This window comes from Etheostoma cragini, chromosome 11 (genome assembly GCF_013103735.1).
Source record: "Etheostoma cragini isolate CJK2018 chromosome 11, CSU_Ecrag_1.0, whole genome shotgun sequence".
Taxonomy (NCBI): Eukaryota; Metazoa; Chordata; class Actinopteri; order Perciformes; family Percidae; genus Etheostoma; species Etheostoma cragini.
This window is the reverse complement of record NC_048417.1, coordinates 23,198,081-23,219,569: the sequence shown is the minus strand read 5'-3', so window position 1 is coordinate 23,219,569 and position 21,489 is coordinate 23,198,081. Positions and strand designations below refer to the sequence as shown.

The 21,489-nt window shown below is 40.0% G+C and overlaps 1 protein-coding gene across 3 annotated transcripts in view; it reads left to right on the top strand.

Moving 5' to 3' along the window:
- slc39a10 (solute carrier family 39 member 10) overlaps positions 1-21,489 on the top strand; it is a 33,217-nt gene that overhangs the window by 5,268 nt on the left and 6,460 nt on the right. For 2 of the 3 annotated variants that reach the window (XM_034885407.1, XM_034885409.1), the window contains exons 2-5: positions 8,553-9,716; positions 11,041-11,218; positions 19,720-19,895; positions 21,302-21,466. In XM_034885407.1, the coding sequence (XP_034741298.1) occupies positions 8,553-9,716; positions 11,041-11,218; positions 19,720-19,895; positions 21,302-21,466 (1,683 nt within the window). Of the gene's footprint in view, positions 1-6,266; positions 6,383-8,552; positions 9,717-11,040; positions 11,219-19,719; positions 19,896-21,301; positions 21,467-21,489 lie in introns of those variants that run through there. The other variant, XM_034885408.1, reaches the window with a different exon arrangement.

The following is a 21,489-nucleotide window of genomic DNA, read 5'->3' as shown; positions in this document are numbered from 1 at the left end:
TACTCAAGATTAGGGGGTGGGGGGGAATCGATACAGCATTGAAAAGCAATATTTTTAGTGGCAATATTGTATAGATACACAGGCCCCAAGTATTGATCTTTTTTTATATATGTGTTGGTCAGTTTGTCCACTTGACAATCCCATTTTGCAGAATCAAAATTGAAGTGAGATGAACAAACAGAGAAATATATAATTTTAAATAAAACAGATGTTGACAAAGTTTCCTTTTGGTGACATGATTTGAAATTGTGAAAAATTTGAAGTTAGAAAAAGGTTATATATTGAAATATGTTGCAGAATATTGCAAATTCAATTCAATACAACAATAGACCGTGGTCCTCTAAGTGGGCTTTCACACCTAACTCGTTTGGTTTGGACCTTTGGACTTTTCAGTTTGATCCGAACCAAAATTTCAGGTGTGATACCTCCCCGGGACCACGGTCCAAACCAAACAACCCAAATTCGGTCCGACGAAAAGAGCTAGTCTCAGTCCGAATCAAACTGATACATGGTCCGGCTCGTTTGTAGCGTGAAAGCATTTTTTGGATGGATCGGACTTTTGGACCAAATACAAGAAGCTTGTGTTATAAGACCAGGGAAGCTCCTTTTAAGGAATAGCTAAGTGTTTAGTGTGTAGGCTACATGAGCTCAGAGCAGACAGCTGTCGGCTGTCAGAGCAGAGAATACATCAGCAGATTACTAGTTAAGTGGTAGTAAATGTACAGTGTTGGTCTCCGTTTGTCTCTGAATAAATGCTCTACAAAGAAACTTCCTGTGTGCATTTCAGATCAGGATCAGTGGCTAAAAAAACATTTATGTATTACTTGTTTTGAAACCATTTGATTCAGTTTTGTGAATACCAGAAGAGATTTCTATCCTTCATTCCTCTTTCCTTTTCCCTGTAGCCACTGAGCTGGGGAGGACGTGTGTATGGTCGCGTGAGAATCATATGAAACAGCTTAAGGGCCAATCTTTTTTTCTTTTTTTATTAAGAGAAATAGCAGGGTTGCTGTTACCCAGCTGGGAAAGACATTGCAATGCAAGTTTTCCCATTGTGTGACTTGGTTACTTGACCAATTGTTTTGACACAACACATGAATGCCTATGTCACATAGTTGGTTAGAGCCTGCAAAAGTCAACTGGAGACCTTAGCAAATAGCCATTATTAAAAGGATTCTTCTATGTTTTTGTGTTTTTTTGGCTTGCTGCAGGGGAGTGAAATCCACAATCAAAATAGTTTTAACAATACAGAACTCTCTTTAAATAAAGATTTAATTTATTAATCACAAGAAAGATTTTTTTATAAGGATCCTACACTGTAATTTACCCTTAGATTTGTTCCAAATGTATGCTAAAAACGTTTCCACTTTCTGACAGTACAGCATGTACATTGTGTCTGCTCCTCTGTCTGTTTTGTAATTCCAGTGTGCTGACCTCACAATTCTTCCTGACATATTTAATATCTTTGAAAACGTTTTCACACCAGACCTTTTGACTTGAAATAGTGGGAAAAGCACAGATGTTACTGATAACATTAGCAGCGAATCGGTTCTATTCAAGTGTACCAGTAAGCCATGACAGTGTGACACTGAGCCAGCATGAACAATTTTCAGGACCCTGAAACTGAAGCAACTAAATGGAATTCAGCCATCACCAATTTTATTATTGAGTATTATTTTTATTAGGTCACACATACACATCCATTACTGATTTATGTGCACAGACCTAAACTGACAAATCCAGGTTTAAAATAGGACCCGGTAACCATTTACAAGTTTCATGTGGTCGTGCCCAGTAGGGCTGCAGAATTAATTAAATTTCAATCACAATCACGATTTTGGCTTCCCACAATCATATTTGCGTGATCTAGCGATATTTTAAATAAGTAATTTTGTTTATCGAATGCTACGTTTTTGTTTTTGCAAAGCCCATCTACCGCTCCGTAAACCACTGTCTGATCATGTGCCAGTCAATTGATCCCTGCACCACGCAGCTTAGTTTGTAGATGACAGTCACAAGAGGACAGAGTAAGCCCCGCCCCCATTCACTCACACACGGCTCCTAGCAGCACGGACAGACACAGCGGCAACAACGGCGGTCCACACTTCTGACATTTGTGCACAGTTTTAATTTAATATACCTGCGATGGACTTATATGCTACTCACAGAGCGACTGACTCATTATGAATGGGTCCAGCACGGGTCGAACAGTTCAGTGAAGTTACACACGTCGTGGGTTTTATAACGTCTGTATCGTCACTGCGCTGCATTTTTACAAACTATGATATTCTGGCCATGGGTCACATCTCTGGCCCAGGTCCAACAGCTCCGTCTCACACGAGGCAGCGGATGCAACCCAGAGGAAAAATATTACTCGCGCGCTGTGAGCTAACAGACGCTAACTAGCACCGACTAGCACTGGTCCCTGCTGTTGTCTGAAAAACAAAAGACGGGACAAAATGTTGCGTTTACTGGTAAACTGGTAAACCTTGAGCCCATTGTATGACCGACTGCTATGTGATGAGTTTTCCTCCCGTTACTCTGTCCTCTGTGAATGTCTCCATCTAGAAACTAAGCTGCGCGGTGCAGGGACCAACTCTGACTGGCTCATGATCAGACAGTGGTTTACAGAGCGGTAGATAGTTGTTAAAAAAAAACTCAGTTTTCTACGAAATGACGCATTTATAAAAAATAAAATAATAAAAATCGCTCAATTACGCAAATGTGATCGCGGGAAGCCAAAATCGTGACCGTGATTAAAATTTGATTAATTGTGCAGCCCTAGCCTATAGATTATTTATAACTGCTTGATGTGACAATACAAATTGTTATGGTTAAAATCAACAAATAATCGTGATCTCAATATTGATCGAAATAATTGTGATTATCATTTTGACCATAATCATGCAGCCCTTGTGCCCAATTTGTTTTTTTGGCGAATAGGACAGAAAGAGTATTGAGACATGTGGTATGCAATGACCACAGACCACTGACTGTTTATTACATCATGCTGGTGACTGTCAGCTTTCATGTCCCTAATGTTTTCAAGATATTTAAGTTGTTATGCCCTTCAATGTCACGTCCGGTCCGCTTGTCAAGCAAAAAACACGTGTTAAAGTGCTGCGTTCAGTCAACCTGCTGCCAATTAGCCGGTAAAAAAATAGCATGGCAACTGCAGATGCTAGAGACCCATCTACAGAACTTGAGCCCTCTCTTCTTTCACTGTAGTGAGTGAATCTGCGGAATTATTTTGGATTTCCAGTGAGTTATGTAGACATTGTTCACGTTGTCGAGAAAAAAAGCCACAGTTTGCAAGCTCTGCTGTGTTCATATACTATATATTCTGTGTGCACATTGCACATTAGCCTAGCAGCTAGCGGATATTCCTTCTGCTTATAGCTTCATTCCAACAAAACCGCACGGTTGAATTTCAGCCTGCATGCACATTTTGTAGCTTAAACAGAGCAGCTTATTTTGGCTATATTTAGAGCACGACCCATATATCAATTGGCCGATAATATCGGCCGGTATATACATATACATTTCCCAATATATTGGTATCAGCATTTATAATGGCCAATTAAACAAATAAAAGTATGATGACAAATAAATGATTCTGATAAATGAATATTTAAAAAATAAAAACGGTCTATCAACCATGTTATGAGTGTTGGCATTGCATAGTTTGTCCACCAGAGGGCGCTCTAAAACGGCCCTGTTGGCACATGATTTGTTTTTTGTTGATGTGTTTAATATCTTAAGTTGTAAGATAAGAGTGTGTAAGATATGTATTTTTATACATTTTATTTATCAGACCTTTGATATATTTAGATATTCCTCTCTACTTTTGAGACAGTGAAACAAATTATCATGTTATTTTAGGGCAAACTCATAAATGACTACAAATAAGTAATGGTATGGAAATCTGTTTATGTTTTGTAATGCATTTCTAGATTTAAAAAAAAATATACAGTACATATCGAATTTTTCAATAACCAAATATTTGGTATCGGGCTTAAATATCCTTCATTGGCCTGGCTTTAGTTATATTAGAGAGAGCAACAAGTTAGTCGCCCTCTTTACTGTCGGTCTGCTCAGCTGACGTGCTGGCTCGATGGTGTTTAAACCCCAACCTAAGCCTTCGAGGCAGCACTGTATACATTTTGTTGTTGGTAAATGTTTCAAATTTGACAATGTAATGTGGTACATTCCTAACAAACATCAGACAATCTATCGCATACCAGTCTTGACGAGAAATGGCAGAGCATCTTGTGCTTTAAAAAAAGAAAGAAGTAAAAATCGAGAATTGAATCAAATTGTGACCGTAGCATTGAAAATGTAATCAAATCGAGGATTTGGAGAATCGTGACACCCCTACTAACAATCCAAAACTGTCCTGGGCGGTGCTAGCCCAAGATGTAGCAACAGTGCCCTTGCAGGATAGATAGCAGGGGAGGGAGATCACGTGCCAAAGGTCAGGCTTTATCCCAGTAATGTACATTTGTTGAGTCAGGTTAATGAGAGACCGATGATTTAAAAAAGATAACAATCTCAAAATGTCCATAGAACCCACCTTTAACACAAGTTTTTTAGTGCTAACCAAGCTGCTAATGCACAATCCTCACATGCCGGCCTGTGAATGAGCCACCTTTCACTTATTGACCAGGAGTCACTCTGTTATAATTGGATTATACATGTTGACTCCTCTTTCAAATGGATTGATCAGGAGAGTATTTCAAGGCAAATTTTACACATTATATCCAGTTACAAAGAGGTTGTCATACTACTTTTTGTGACACCATGAGCACTGCGACAGATATACTGTACATATACAAGCATTATCGCACAAGAAAACCCACAAGGTTGGAAAAAATAGCTTAGGCCCCAGAGAGTCAAGGTGGGCATGCCAACCCAGTAAAAAACGTTAATAGTTACAAAACCTTAATGGGATATTTTGTTTCATGATCCTTAGTTAAACATTAATGATCCAAATTTTTTTTCACAACCGGATTTTTTAATACGTACCTAATACCTAAAGCCAACACTGTTAGTTACTTGTGTTTTTCAAAGGTGGCCCTGTAATTGTTTAGAGCAGTGTTTCTCAGACTTTTTTCAATATTGTACCCACTTTGAATTGCTGTTTTTTTTTAACCAAGTACCAGGGCAAAACATTTTTGGTAGAAAAAAAGTCTATGTTAAAGGGAACAATACAGTGCCGGCAGTGACAATGTGGAATGCTACATTTCAAATGTTTAGAATCCATCACCTAATTCATTCATTATGAAATCACAATTATTAAATTTAAATTAAATTAGGAAATATTTTAGCAAATATTTTAGCATTTTGCAAAGATTTCACATACCCTTTGCAGTACTACAAAGTACCCCTAGGGTTTTATGTACCCCCATTTGAGAAACAATGGTTTAGAGGATACAATAAGGTAAATCTAGGATTTATGGTCTTTTTCAAATGTTTTGCAAATAAACTTAATGTACACGTTTTAGTATGTACACGATGTGATTATCATAGAAACATTTTTTAACCCTTGTGTCGTGTTCCCGTCGACCTGCAACTTTGTTTTTCTGGGTCGACATTTCAACATTTTGATGTGTTTTTTCCTACACTTTTCTCAACATTTGTGTAGATTTTTTTCCCAATTTTTTTTTTGTCACTTTTATTATCTTTTTAAAATATTTTTTAACAAGTTTTTTTTGTCACTTTTCCGATGTATTTCTCTCTCACATTTTTCCAATTTTGTGTCACTTCTTTAACAAGTTTTTGTCACCTTGGGCCATTTTTAAGATTTAAAAAATGTTTTTGTTGATTTTTTTTCCCCTGTGTTTTTGAACCTTTTCCCAACATTGTCACTTTTTTCACAGTTCTTTGGTCATAGTTTGGTATAGAATTCTTTTGTAAATGGGTCAAATTTGACCCGAGGAAAACAGCAAGGTTAATACAGATCATGTCAACATCGGTAAATATCAGTTGTTGTTCATAACAGCATGTGAAGATAGGTTTTCGGCATTGGCCAAATGTTTCACATGAGTTCATCCCTAAATCTGGATTTGCATACAATAACACACAATTAAATTCTCGTACTAAATAGGCATTGTGGTGTTTCACCCAAAAGGCCAAGCACAACAAAGACTCCAATCAGGAAAACACAGCCGTCTCTGTTGCTGCTCAGAGGGTGTGCTCTTAGAAATAGGTCCTGGTTTTGCCCCAACCTATCTGCTGTAAGGTTCATAGGTCACTGTTGTCTCATGTTTATAAAGACTGTCTTGTCAGCCGCGAAGTAGGTTTGTAACCACACTTACTGTCTGCAGCCTTGAGTCAGAGCGGCATCATTCACTCCTTGGCCAAACTTGAATTTTACACAGTGGTAAGTAGCTTCACTTCCAGTTTCTAAAGGTAACTTTAAATGGGAGTCAAGTCAAGTGTAAAGTGTTAAGTAACCGATTTTATTTGGCGGGTTCTTTTATTTTTGGGAAAATGTTTGATTTGTATGCGGCCTTTTGATGGTGTCGAAATTGCATCACGTGGTTTATCACCCTGATGACTCATTAGAAGAGGGCAAATGTTGGATGTAATTTGGCTGTTTTATAACTAGAGCTTGTGCAGAAATTTCAGTGGCTGCTATAATCCTTATCTAGATTTTAATGGAAGAATAACCCATGAATCAACATTAAATTAAGTGCATACAGACTTTAATATAAAGATATTAAACACTCATTTGACCCACGTTCTTGATCTTGATATCTGGGGGAGAAGGAAGTCCATAATGACCCTATAGTCATTTGCTGATAAGCTGATGTCGTCTGCACGATGATCAAGGCTTTGACAAAGAAACAAGAGTTTTGTTCCAGCCAAGCTGAATCTTTTCGAATTGTATTCTCTTTCAAATGTTTTAGTGGGTTGAATACAAATACTGTGTAGTTAGGGATTAAAATGATTTTAAAAAGATTTTTTTACCAAAAAACAGGATGTTTACAGTGTCCTGAATGGGCCAAAACCATCCGTCTAAAAACATCTCAGCCCATTTTAAAATGATGTAATGTTATTTAAGTGATCTTGACTTGTTCTTGGTATCTCTATTCTTAGTTTTTGTTTAGGAACGTCTTATTTCTTCTTGCGGGGATCCAGAAAGAAATCACGGCAGATATATTGTGCTCTTTTATTGCTGTTGTATTTGTCCCCACAAGCCTACAGTGTGCACTATGTTGTAACTGCCCTGACCACTATGATGAACAACAATCCCCCACTTTATTTTTTAACATTTAGCCCAAGAGTAGTTTTCTAATCTGTTCCCTCAAAATGTGTCTTATGTAAATCCACTATAAATTTAGCTATCAAGCTGGCTGCCAAATGTGTGTGTGTGTGTGTGTGTGTGTGTGTGTGTGTGTGTATTTGTATGTATGTATGTGTGTGTGTGTGAGACGCACGCACGTGCTGTGCAACATTTTGCCATTATCTGGCAGTATTCCTCATCTGACCTCTCTTAACTCCACCTCCCCCCTCACGCATCAACCACCCACAGGCTCCACGAGAGACCTTATGAGGATCATTTGACTGGAATGATATTGCTACTTCAGGCCTTTTAGAGTGGGGTGAAAACAAGCAATTTGTTACATAATTCAAAGTGGAGAGTTTGTTTTGCTCCAGAAGGCTCCCTGATTCAGATTCTGTTATGTTATGTTATGTTATGTCATGTTGAGTTAAAAGTTGTAGCTTAGGTTTTCTTTATGAACGGTGTTATTATCCTAAGTGTCTTTTGTGTGTGTGTGTGTGTGTGTGTGTGTGTGTGTGTGTGTGTGTGTGTGTGTGTGTGTGTGTTTTTTATGATTAATGAACTAATGAGTATGTGAACTAATGTAGAGAAATGTGTGCCAGTGCATCATTGGTTGGGGAGCTCTTATCCGGTGTATTAAGGCCAATTTTGATCACTGATCAGGAATGATTAATCTGATACAAGTCTTTACTGTTCACAATTCTTTCCAAACAAGAGTCCATTTAAAAGCATAATTTCCTCTAGTCTTTAACCCGGGATTATTTTGAGTTAACTCTTGACTAATCTGTCTAATTTGGCACGTGTGTGAATGTGTAAGTATGTACTGTTAATAATAATAATAATAATAATACATTTTATTTAACAGCGCCTTTCTAACACTCAAGGACGCTTTACAGACAATAAAAGACAGGGAACAGAAAAATGTAAGTAGTAAAACAAAACAAATAAAACAAATAAAACAAAAAACAAAACAACAAAACAGGAACAGTGTATTTACAGATAAGCGAGCTGGAACAGATGGGTTTTGAGTCTAGTTTTGAACAGGGGGAGAGAGTCGATATTGCGGAGGTCGGGTGGGAGTGAGTTCCAGAGCTGGGGAGCAGAGCGGCTGAAGGCTCTGTTCCCCACGGTGATGAGTCGAGCTGGGGGGACAGTGAGGTGGAGGGAGGAGGAAGATCTGAGGGAGATCTGAGACTTCTAAGCTGTTTATATAATTATATTTTATGACTGGCAAATAAATGTGATTCAAATTCTGTTTTGGCAGGGGACCAGAATTAAGGGGACAATGCGAGTCCAAGCGCACACCAAGTTCTGTTTCCTGTGTGTGCTCACCTTCCTCTTCCATCAGTGCAACCACTGCCTTGGAGACGGGCACAGCAGACTTCAGCATACCAATCACAGCCGTGTCCACAGTGACCTGCAGATTTCTGAGGCTCCATACGTAAAAGGACCCACTTTGTCCCCGGAGCCTGCAAGTCGCGAAGGGCACTCTTTAGAGGAGGAGCAGCGCTTCTACATCCAGCAGCTGTTCAGGCGCTACGGCCAGAAAGATAGGCTTGATTTCCAGGGATTTCAGAGCCTGCTGTTTAGCTTGGGCCTGGGTGAAGTGAAGGTGGTAGATGTAGATCATGAGGAGCTAGGCCATGACCATGTAGCACACCTCGACCTGGTGGATGTGCAGGATGGGCTTCACTCACATTCATCCACCAATGACGGCCATAGCCATGGCCATGGCCATGGGCACGGTCATCCACACCACAAGACCGGCTCCCATCATCCACTCACAGAACAAGAACCGACAAAGTGCAACCAACAGACCACTGCTGCCAGTCCGTCTGCTGGTGCACCTACAGGACATGATCACCCTCATAGGCGTTATGCAGAACATGATAGAAGAAAAGATGATAGTGATCATAAACACTCTAATGGACATGTGCAGGGCACACATGATCAAGCACATAACAAGGAGCACAAACATGGGCAGGTACAGGTGGACTCTAACCACAAGGACCTGTCTTCTCAACCTCACAGTGACCACGGTCAAAGTGACAATATTGTCCCCGAAGTGCAGAAAGTCTCAGCCGTTCCTCCCCTCAGCCGGGAACAACAACTCTCTTTCCAGTCACAGCCGTCCCCAGACCCTCAGGTGCCACAGCCCACTCTTCCCACCATAGGAAGTCGGCCCAAGAAGCCGGGAAAGCCAGGCAGGGTCAGAGGACAGCGAGGGCAGAACAAAACTACTCCTCTCACACCTCAGCCTGATGACCAAGACCATCAGTCTGAGGACAGTCATGGCCATGGTCACAGTCACGGTCACATCCATTTTCATAAAGATAAGAGAGAGGCAGCTGGAGGGCCTGCCATCCCCACTTTGCCAGTCCCGGTCTTGTCTGGCCACCCAGAAGGAGTGGTTCACCAACATGAGGAGGTAGGACTTGTTTAAACGCACTGACGTGCACGAAGCTCCACTGCAACAACTTTGGTTTTTAAATATAAGTGTTGAATCATAAGATTCGTAAACATAGCACAGTTATCTGATACATACTGTTCTTATACAGCTAGTCTTAACGACCACTGAAAGCGCTTTTACAGGAACCACAAACCCTATCATACACTGTGGCCGGGGCTGCCACCTGCTCATCAGATAAACACTCACACACATTTACCCTCTAACTCGGGGTTCAGTGACTTGTCCAAGGAGACTTCTACCACTGAGTCACGTTCGCCCCACATTGATGCATAAAACAGAGATAAGCAATGCAGCCAGAATTGTGGAATAAAATTGTTGATTAATTTACTACTACTGCCTGTAGAGATATTTGTTTGGGGGTTCTTGGCCTTAATTGGAAAGGACAGCTTAGGACAGGATAGTGGGACAGAGAGGGTGATGACATGCAGCAAAGCGCAACAGGTCAGAATCGAAGCTTAGGACTGAGCCTTGGTACATGGGACGCACGCTCAACCAGGTGAGCTACCAGGGCCACCCCGGTAAAGTTCCTTTTATAGAAGGAATGAGACGGATTTGTTGGTTGTGGTGTCTAAACTCAACGTTTAAAGTTAGCCCCTCCTCCCTAGCTAAGTGAGGGTTACGGTGCTCACCAGCGGGTGAAAGACAATCACAGATTTACTCTTGTTTTGGAACGTTTTTTCAGCACTATGTCTGTTTCTCTTAAGTTATTCTTAGATCCAATCGTACAATCTGGCACCTAGTTGTAACATAGCAAAATAACAAGAACAGAGGCAGAAAATACAGGCATATGGCAGAGTCTGCAGTTACAGACACCGCCACACACTTCTGATAGGTCATGATAAGTGATGATTGAGAGGGGCAAGGCAGCTTGATTTGTAAAAGCACATTTCAACAACAAGGCAATTCACAATGCATTAAATAGCAGTTCAAAATATCCGTTAATGGGTGTTACTTTTGAATTAGTCTATACAATGTTTTGATTTTTACTCATTGTGTCTTTAAAGAGCTGGATTTCATAGAACTGAGAAAGTTTGCAGCCCACTGCCGTAGCAAAATCGACTTCTCCCCTCCACTCTCTGTATGACAGGATTTTCCAAACAGTCATGCATTTGCCTAAATACCTAGATGTTACCGCCGCCTTTAAGTTTACAGTGTATATAATATTCAAAGGACACATAGAGTTTATTAGTTTATATGTCACAGTATTGACAATTAAGTTTTCAACTGTTCACTGGCCAGTGGTTTCTTCCCCTTACACTTTATGATATCCTTCTCTTCCCAGTGTTTGAACCTGACTCAGCTCCTCGCCTTCTACGGCCTGAGTCCCGATTCGCTCATCTCGCCCAGCCAGTTCACCTACCTGTGTCCTGCCCTGCTTTACCAGATAGACAGTCGTGTCTGCATCCGCCATTACCACCAGATGGATGTAGAGCAGAAAGCTTTGGAGCCCGTCAGTTCCGGTAAGAGCCAAGTAGCTTACTGATCCAGTGCATTGTGACTGAAAAGACTAGTAATGTAGAAAGAAACCGTCATTTCAGCAACACAAGAGCCTCCTCGAAAGTAATTGAAACACCACCCGGGGTTTTACTCCAAACTCAAAAAGGCTAGCAGACTCTATGTCTATCGGGTTGTTATTGTTGTGGATAGACATGTTTTATGCTAAGAATATGAAGGACAGTATGACAGGTTTAATCTCATTAAGCATGTAGGGGTTTGATGTTTGCCCAAGGTGCCCCAGAGCCTGCAGCTCATGGCCTGACCATTGTTCTGCATACAACTAAAAAGAGATTGCATTGACAGCAAGCAAAAGTCCACTCTTCTTTAACAACACCCTTTTCCTTTTGAGGTGTAGTAAAACAAACAGTATCTTAGATTGGGAAGCTCCCTGTTGAACAACATCACAGGAGATTTTAAATGGACTTTAAAGATCAATAGCCTACTACACAGCAAAGCAACACAGATGTCATGCTTAGATATTGCAAATCATCAGTCTTGGAAAATTGTGTGATCTTCTTACCCATGTTATTGCCAAAACAGTCACAATGAACTTTTATTTGCACAATGGATCAAGTTAAACCCATGAGTACATAATCACATTTGGACCACAACACGTTTGTTCAGTAGGTCATTGTTTTGTAGTCTGAACCCAATAATTCAGAGATATCATCATGACTGTGAGCATATGTAGCCCAGACGAGGACTAAAAACCCTAAAAAAAAGAAAGGTTAAAGAATAAAATAAAACCATGAGAAGGTAAGCTTTAGTTTACAGAAGAGCAAGTGTTAGAGTAAATAAGTTTAGCAATAAGAATTTGGTCTTTAAAAGTGAAAAGAGTTGACTAAACCCACTAGAACCCACGGAAACACATGGAGAATATGCAAACTCCACACAGAAAGGCCCGTAACGACCCGGACGTAACGTTGCGTTTTGAGTGGATGGCGAGCATGAGACAAAATGGACGCCAATATGATTCTGGAAGGAAAGTTGACTTTTTAAAATTTGCCAAATGGTTCCATTGACCAGACCACAGGGATCTGTGTGTTTAGTTGTTCTCAGCAGGTCCAGTCAGAATATCACTTGATGGCCAAGCACACAGCTGATGCCAATCCTCCTTCCCCAAACCAGCTACCGGTTCCCCAAAAACCATTAGCCTTATAATCTAATGCTATCAGCATGTATAACCTAGGGCTCCTCTTGTGGCAGACCTGCATGGATGTTTTTTGAAATAATCAAGTTATTTAGTTTTTTATAGTGATAATAATTGAGGCAGGAATTGTAATCATAATCTCTTAAGTTTTTCCACCATTGTTTGCTTTATCTTTTCTCATTTTCTGTACATTGATTTTCTTTCATCGTCTGCTATCCAGAGCAGCAGTGAACACTCACAGGGCGTAATGTGAACACTGGCATTAGTTTCAAACAATATATTGAACGTTAGTACAAGTTTATTTAAGTAATTTGAAAGCACAGCTGAAATCCCCTAAAACCAATGAGTAGGCTGTTGCTGACTAATCTCAAGCTTCTTGTATTTCTACAACACCAATGCTTAATTAACTTGTACATACAGATAAAGAAAGGCTAATGTCTAATGTCTTTGGATGTAAGAAAGCAGGCTTGGAGAAATGTTGGTTGAAGAGTTAGCTCTCCAGCTTTAAAGTCATACAAATCTGAAGCAGTCTGCTAATAAAAGAGCTGTTTTTCCTGTTTGTTGTTCACCGTGCTCTTTGGTCTTTATAACACGTTGCCAAGTATGAAACCACACTAGCACTGACTTTTCTCAGCACAAACATTCAGCGTTGCTTTCAGGAAATTATGCTTATTAGTTACATTTTTACACATCTGGAAACTGCAGCAGTCTGTGACTGAATATTTTATTAATGAGCATGTTTACAGATGCCCAGGGAGAACAGAGGGGTCACTCCTGTACTTACCGTAATCACTCATTTTCTCAGCTGGTCTCGCACTCCAACTGACATGTTAAAGCCCACATTAGGATTTAGTTTTCATAGATAAACTGCATTTAAATGCATCCACCTGCAGGTGTAGGTGTGGATGGCATAAAAACACCCACGTGACTCTGGGTTCAGACAGCCCAGTCAGTGAATGACCACTTCACCTGTTAAACTTTTAAAGCCTTCACTCCAGTCTCCATGTTTTTTGGAAGAGGGATTGCGCTAGTTACCATATCATCGTGGAAAAAAAGATGTTGGCTATTTTGAGATGGGATTGTGGAGGCAGCAGTCTTTAGCATAATCATGAATTGATTAATTCTTTCTGTCAATCACAAGTCTCAGTGAGCAAATGCATAACTAATAGCCATCACCAAGAGATGATAGGCAGAGCTGTGGAGAATTTAGCCTGGCATGTGTGTCTTTGAGCCATATTCACTGGGACAAAGTTAATGTTTGAATGAATTAGGCAGCCAAATTTGCCATATCACCTCCAGGTCCACTACGTAGATTGACACTCTAAACCAAGATCATTCACTCACCCAATTGCAGCACTTACGAGTTGTGTAGGCTGCTTCGTGTCTATGACAACGTGCGCCCTTTGTTACTTTCACCAAGGAGGTTATGTTTTTGGTTTATTTTTCTTTTCAACATATATTTATTGTTTTTTCTACAATATCAAAAAGCAAAAATGGAAGGAATAATCCTAGCATATACCAACCATCCACTATTCAAAAAAGGACGCTAATAAAAAGAGGAAAAAAATAATATTAACAGCAAAAACATGGAAATTACACCCTAGTATATACTGCATATTTAGAAATGTTAATGACAAACTCTACATCAATATACATATAATACAATATCATTCAAAGATTTTATGTATATATATATATATATATATATATATATATATATATATATATATATATATATATATATATATATATATATATATATATATATATACATACACACATACACACAGTTTATATATTGCAATGTGAGTACGTCTACACATAGTTAATAAAACATAAGATATTATGTACATGAAAAGGACAATAGCCGCGGATTTTAATGAAACTTGGTGGAAAGGTGTAGCATTAGCCAAGTTGGAACCCATTACGTTTTGGGGCAGATCCACAAATTTCACAGGCATTGGTAACCAGTGGTGTGACATGACTTTTTTCACTATGAGGCTTTGGATTTCTAGGTATTGTGTATTTTGGCCGTCTACATTATTATAGTTTGTAGCGACAGCCCCGAATGCCACAGGCACAGACTCAGCTGTGACGTTTAGATGCTGAGTTTCAGTTTTTGTGCTTGATTATAACGTTAGATTTATGGTATCAGTGTTATACAGCATCACCCTCAAATTGTGCATCATGCATGAGTGCCCTTCTAGTTATTCAATCATTTTAGTTGCCAAGGCTGCCAAGTAGTGGTCCTATCATCTGTATAAAAAATTACTTCTGTTGGGAATATCATTCTTGCAGTGAACTCTCTTCTTTCAGTTTGTGTTCCAAATTCCTAAATTAATAATGAAAGATCAGCTATAAAGAATGAAGGTCAGCGTAAAGCCCTGCTCTGGGACCTCGCGGTGTTCCGCAGTTTACGAGAAAGCAAAATCTAAAATCTCAGTGTTTTAAAGTTAATGAGTTACAGGTTGTAAAATAAAGGTCATAAAGCCATAAAAGATGGCTACAAATCAAACCAGGACCAGTAATCACAGTTTCAGCACACAAACCATAGAGAAGGCTACTTCTTAAGATTTCTGTGTCACGGTACTGTATGTGTATTAGTGGGCCGAGCTCTAAGAATAGATTACAGATGGCCCCCTGGAATCAAATTGCATTGTGAAACCTGTGTAATAATCAATCTGAACATGCTCTATTTTACACCTAGTACATTTGTTCTCATGTTCTGTATTTATGCCTGCAGTGTAATTGGATTTTAGTTTTTATTCACGCAAAGTAGGCAAACAGGTTAGAAGCTGTCACTGTAAACAACATGGCAAGTTTGGGGTCATAAGATGTCCTGCACATCCTGTTTATTTTTATTAGATGCTGAATGTGGCATTTGTATGACAACAGAATACTTTTTAAGCTGAAAAAGTAAAATAAATGAATAAATAAAGTTTAAAAAAAAGAACACTTTAGGACAGAATGGCACTGTCAAAGCAGTGGACACGTAAGTTCACCCATGAGATTGGAGTAATTCCCTTACTGTACGGCCTCTTAAATCTTTAATTATTAAACACACTCCTCTCCGGAGACACTTGTATCACATGTGCCTCAGGCAGCAGTGTGCCACCATCAAAAAATGGTAATGGTAATAGCGGCGAGGAACACACTACGAACAAGTCACAAGGGCAGGAATGGCTCCTCATTAGTGGAAAACTAGAAGCTGCGATTGTGCACCATGAGTCAACCATAGGCATCACCACACGCCGCGAAGCTACCTCTCGTTTACCTCCTGTTGGCATCCATAGGGGAGCTAGGAACATTTTTAGTCGGTTTCTCTCCACTCCTCACTCCCCTCTCTTTTTGCGCTGTGCCAATTAGGAGAGCCTAAGCGACACCGTGGGCCATTTTTTTCCGGAGCCATGGCTCACAGGAGATACGTAATTGGAGAGAAGACACAGACCGGTGGGTCTCATCGTCTCTCTTCTGTTCCCTCATCGCCTCCTTCTATCGCCCCGCCGCAACCCCCTGCACACTTCCTACACACACACACACAACTGCATAGGGGTAATGAGATAGAGAAGTAGATGAGCTGTGTGAGTGTGAAAGACCTGCGTGGATGTAATGTGTGGCTGATGTACAGTTGCCTCTCAGGGTTACACATTGTTCCGCTTGATGCGACAAATAAGAAAGTAGTCATCTGTAGCGCTTTTTACGTTTGTAAGGCACACTAAAAACCATGGCAACAACAGAACGAGAAAGTGAGGGTTAGTAAAGACATTTTCATCCGTGATGAGGAAATGAATTCAGCCGATCCAGTTTATAATGATGGGGTTTTCTCCACAACGCGTACGGTGGATGAACTGGTGCTTTATGCCAGACTGTGGTTTACTTCTCTCCTTATAAACCCTAGGCCAGTCCTTTCCTTCTATAGCAAACTAGGCTATGTATCAGCTAATGATAGTTACACAAGAAAAGAAAAGACATTTCATATTTAAAATGCTGTCACATTATTGTTATCAATCATAGGGGTGGGAATCACGCCTCCCAATACGATATTATTGCAAATTTAAACAAATTCTGCGATAAATTGCAATTTATAACCTTTTCTCCAACCTCTAATTTTTCCCATTTTCAAATGATGTCCCCAAAAGGAACCTTTGTCACCATTTGTATTATCTAAAACAGATCTGTTTGTTCATATCACTTCCATTTTACTGCTGCAAAATGGGATTGTCAAGCAGACAAACTGACCAACACATGTATAATAAAAGATCCTTACTTGCCGCCTGTGTACTGTATCGATACAGTATTGCCTCTGAAAATATTGCAATACTATGCTGCATCAATTTTTTCCCCCACCCCTAATCAATATGTAGTCTAACATGTTTAACCATTCCATTAGCCTCTAACTATGAAAGACTATAGACTATGGGTCATTTTAACACTTTGAAACAACGCAGGGACACAGATTCTGGATCCACGTTACTCAGCGTTACTAATGTCTATCGGGGTTGTCTTTATTAGACATTAATATAGTCAATGACATACTCAGAAAAACACAAAACATGCAGTATGCATACATTATTCAAAAAGGGTTTTTTATGTAGCAGTAGCAACATAAATGCAAAGAATAAGATCTACAAACATACACGTGATTTGTAAAGAAACTGTAAAGAGTACTCATGTATTTGCATTAAAAATACAAAGAGATAATGCCCAGGCTAAATAAACGTCAAGCAATACTGCAAGTACAATCTATAAAAAAACCAAACCTGGCTTGTATATTTCTAAAAATATTTTAAATCCTTCAAATGACATATTTGCATTAATTAGCATATTGTCAAATTACCTGATTTACAAGGACTTTGTTCCCAAGTGTGTGTTGCATTCACATGCTGTCGGGGAAGCGCAGTTCGGTGAGAAAAGAGGGCTTGAGAAAGCTGAGAGTAGTGTAAAATAATTCTGTTTTGTTAAATATTGTAGCATATTGTTTAAATTCAAATGGTTGAAAGGATCCTGAATGAGTATGGTGCTCAGTGGTGGCCTGTACACTGACTTCACTGCAAAGGCCAGGGGTCTGTGTTGGGCCTCCAAAAGAAAGCTTTAAAGTGCCAGGTGTAGGACTCATTTGGCAGCAAATAAATGCAACACATACAGACACAATGAAGGAAAAGCCTGAATAAATGAATGGAGAAACCAAACTAATGTAGATGTTTCCATAAAGGACATGAATGGTATGATGAGTGTTACAAATGATGAGAAAATGATGTGCCATATGCTATGGCCAACACAGTCACCTGATCTCCACCCGATTTATCACTTACGGGAGATTTCGGAGCAATGATCACCATCATCATTAAAACTACCAAATGTCTCCTGATGTTTGTCATGGCTTCTGAGGACTCATGCAAACATGCGCTAAGAGTCAGGGTTTAAGTAGCCAGCTTCCCAAAAGCTAACGGGAAGTCATCATCAGTTGGAACATTTCCCCAAGGAGGAACTCCAGCCTCCTGTTTTCTGAGACAGACTTTTTTTTTAAATGTTTTTTAATCCTACAGCTGGGTAATGGGACAGTAACAGCTTGATTCCGTCTCTCTGAAGACCACTCTGTCAGGCATAAGACATTTTTCAGATCAGCTTCTTCACATGCAACACCACCTGGGGCCGATTCAATGGGAGGAAGTGTTAGTAGTCCTTTTCTTCCCTCTGGCTAGATGGCAGCTTTGGTTCTTTTGTTTAGATGAATTAAGATGAATCAGTGCTCAGTAGTTTGTAACATGTTGACCAGTTGGGAGGAAACATATTAGGTGTGAAGTAATGATCAAATACTTCCCTAGGGTCATGCACTTTGACCCTGACAAACAGAGAGGGGCGCATCTAACAATTATTTTCATTGTCGATTATTTTCTCAATTACTCGGTTAGATGCTTAATTGGAGAGAAGACACAAACCAGTGACTGTCATCTTCTCTCTTGTGTTCTCTTATTGGTGCCTACTTTTGCCCTTCTGCAGCACAAACAGGCACACACACACACACACACACACACACACACAAATAACCACTTTATATATTGGGTGTGAAGTAATGGTCAAATACTTCAAACAGAGAGGGACGCGTCAAAAGATTGTTTTCATTGTCGATTATTTTCTTGATTAATCGATAGTTGTTTGGCTATAGAATGACAGAAAATTGTGTAAATAGTCAATCAGTGTTTCCCAAAAGCCTCAAGATGACACCCTCACATGTCTTGTTTTGACCACAACTCAAAAGATATCCATTTTACTGTCCCAGAGGAGTGAAGAAACAAACAAATATTCACATTTAAGAACCTGGAATCAGAGGATTTTAACCTTTTTTTTTCTTCATTAAAACAATTACACAAACAGATTAATGGACTATCGAAATAGTTTGGTAATAACCAGCTAAATCTGTACGCAGTACTATATTTACAGACCGTTTGTTGTGACTAATGCCTCGCTGAAGTCCCTTTTCGGTAGTGTTCTAGTCATTAGATATCCTATAGCTGAATGTCAGCAGCCAGGCTCGCTTTAGCAAACACACCACCAGCTTTGGTGTTGACATTGAATTTCATACGACATTAGACATTTTGTCCTCTGTGTCAAAAAAACAAATCAAAGTTTTTCTCACACGGCGTTGCGTTGTTTTCAAACGTGTCCTGGGCTTGACAGGTGGACTGACAGTTTAAATGATAGTGTACCTTTCTGACGGGTTTCTCTTCTGCTTTATGTCTGCGGGCCAAATGAAAAATGAGGCGAGTAGAATTTCTGCTGAAATGTCACTTCACATTTCTTGCTTCAGGCATCATGTGATAGCACAAGGACACATGGGCTGAAAACCTCAGGAGGATAGTTTCTTTACAATGTGAACTGGATAGGAAGCAAAATAGCTCCAGCCAGCAGCTAAATGATGGTAAAGCTGTGGCTCTTGGTGTCTTTCATCTGAAAAATAAAGTCAGCTGGCTGAAATCATGACAGTCCCGTTTAGGGCTGAACAATCATTTTCATTGTCGATGAATATGCTGATTAATTTTTTCTCCATGACCGGTTAGTTGTTTGCTAACTAGAAAATATTCATCTCTGATAAGCTGGAATCAGAATTGAACTGAAAAAACAAAACAAAACAAAACTTAAACCGATGAATTTATTATCAAAGTAGCTGCCATTGAGTAGTTGACTGTCACAGTTAACAAGTCATTTAAATCTACAAAGCATTGGACGTGGCTAACACGTCCTGGGCTCAGGACATGTACAGGAAATACTGTCTATCATCCCTCTCCCTGTCTTTGTCTCTGTGTCTGTCTCCAGTGTGGGTGTGGCTCTGGGGGTTTGTGTCCATCACCATCATCAGCCTGCTATCTCTGCTGGGCGTGGTGCTCGTACCCATCCTCAAGCAATCCTGCTTCAAGTTCCTGCTCACCTTCCTGGTGGCGCTGGCCGTGGGCACGCTCAGTGGCGACGCTCTCCTTCACCTGTTGCCTCACGTGAGTACGCCAAAGACGGCCAGGACGCTATTGGTGTACAGTCGATTAATAAAACATTTTGTAGAGAAATCGTTCCTAAAGAAATGATGCACTCTTGTGTTCTCCACCCATTGGGGGCACACCCACAGCAACGGATGGTATCGATACATTTGGGAGAACTACTGTATATTTATGGCGTTGTTTTCCACTACATGGTACCACCACGTAAAAAGCAGGACTTTGTATGAAGGAAGTGAACGTAACTTTCAGCCGAGTCTGATTGATGAAGTGGGATTCTTCAGCGCCTCAGCGTTATAAAAAGGACTACAAGCACTACCTTTCCTGACTATCTGTTCTATCTAATAAAAAAAATCCAAAAATAATTTATAAAGCTGTGTGGTATAATATTCATCAGGTCTAATGAGTTGAAGATGGCCATGGTAGCCAATTGAAGTGATAGTCGTCTGCAGATGTTCTAAATAGGGATTGTATTTAACTCAAGCAAGGGATCCACCTAAAAATAACACATTTCCTTAGAAGTTTACTCTCAGGTACAGTGTATATTTAGTTATGTTTCACTGTCTTTCATCTGAACTCTTGCATTCTACCTCCCGGCTAATATAGTCATTGCCGTTTTAATAGAAAACTGTTAATATAAATAGGTAGGATCACATTTAAACATGCAAACATTTCATTCATCATGTCATAAACTTTTAGTTTTATTTGGTATGGCTAATGTGGGACAGAATCTTTTAATTAACTTATCATCTTTACATAATAGTAAAGTGTGTTGCTGCTGCCTCTGCCGGCCTCTTCAAACTAACTCAGGAGACTTTGTTCTCGATGTGAAACTCGAGTGAAGATAATTACCTCTTCTGATGAGTCCATCATGATTTTTAAATCCTCTGTGTTCAGCTTGATTTGATGGGTTAAATGCTACCCTCAACTGCATGGAGGATGTGTGGGGGGGGCGCGCCATCACTGAAGGCGTCTGTCATGTGGAGCCGATGACAGTGCTGTCATCATTATTTAAAATTCCTCCCGGGGGAGAAAGCAACTAAAACAAAAAGAAATTATAAAAATTACACGGCAGAAATCTTTTCAAAATGTATTTTTTAGCTCCTACTACGTGAGTTTTTCCTGCATACCTCTATTAGATGTCAGCAGCATTATTAGAGCTTGGTGGAAGCATGCTGCATGCTAATTGGCTCACAGACGCTGAGGAGATTTACTCCGTAGCTATCAAGTAACATTTTTCAATGCTAATGAGGAAATTCGGTCGGTGCCAAAAATATGATGAAATTGGGTACCCAGCCCTAACAGGGATTCGACCTGTGTGACTCTCTTGTTCTGATAAATGTGTCTTCGTCCTCCCTCACTCCCATCCTCCTCTCTCATTGGTCCTCTGTTTCTCTTCCCGTCTACAGTCCCAGGGACAGCATGACCACAGCGAGCCTGCGACGAGTCGTGACACTGATCTGGTAACAGCCTTTGATGGGGTGTGGAAGGGCCTAACGGCGCTGGCCGGCATCTACCTCCTCTTCATCATCGAACACTGTATCGGCATGTTCAAGCACTACAAAGACCACAGGGTAAGATAAACAGGACCCGGCTG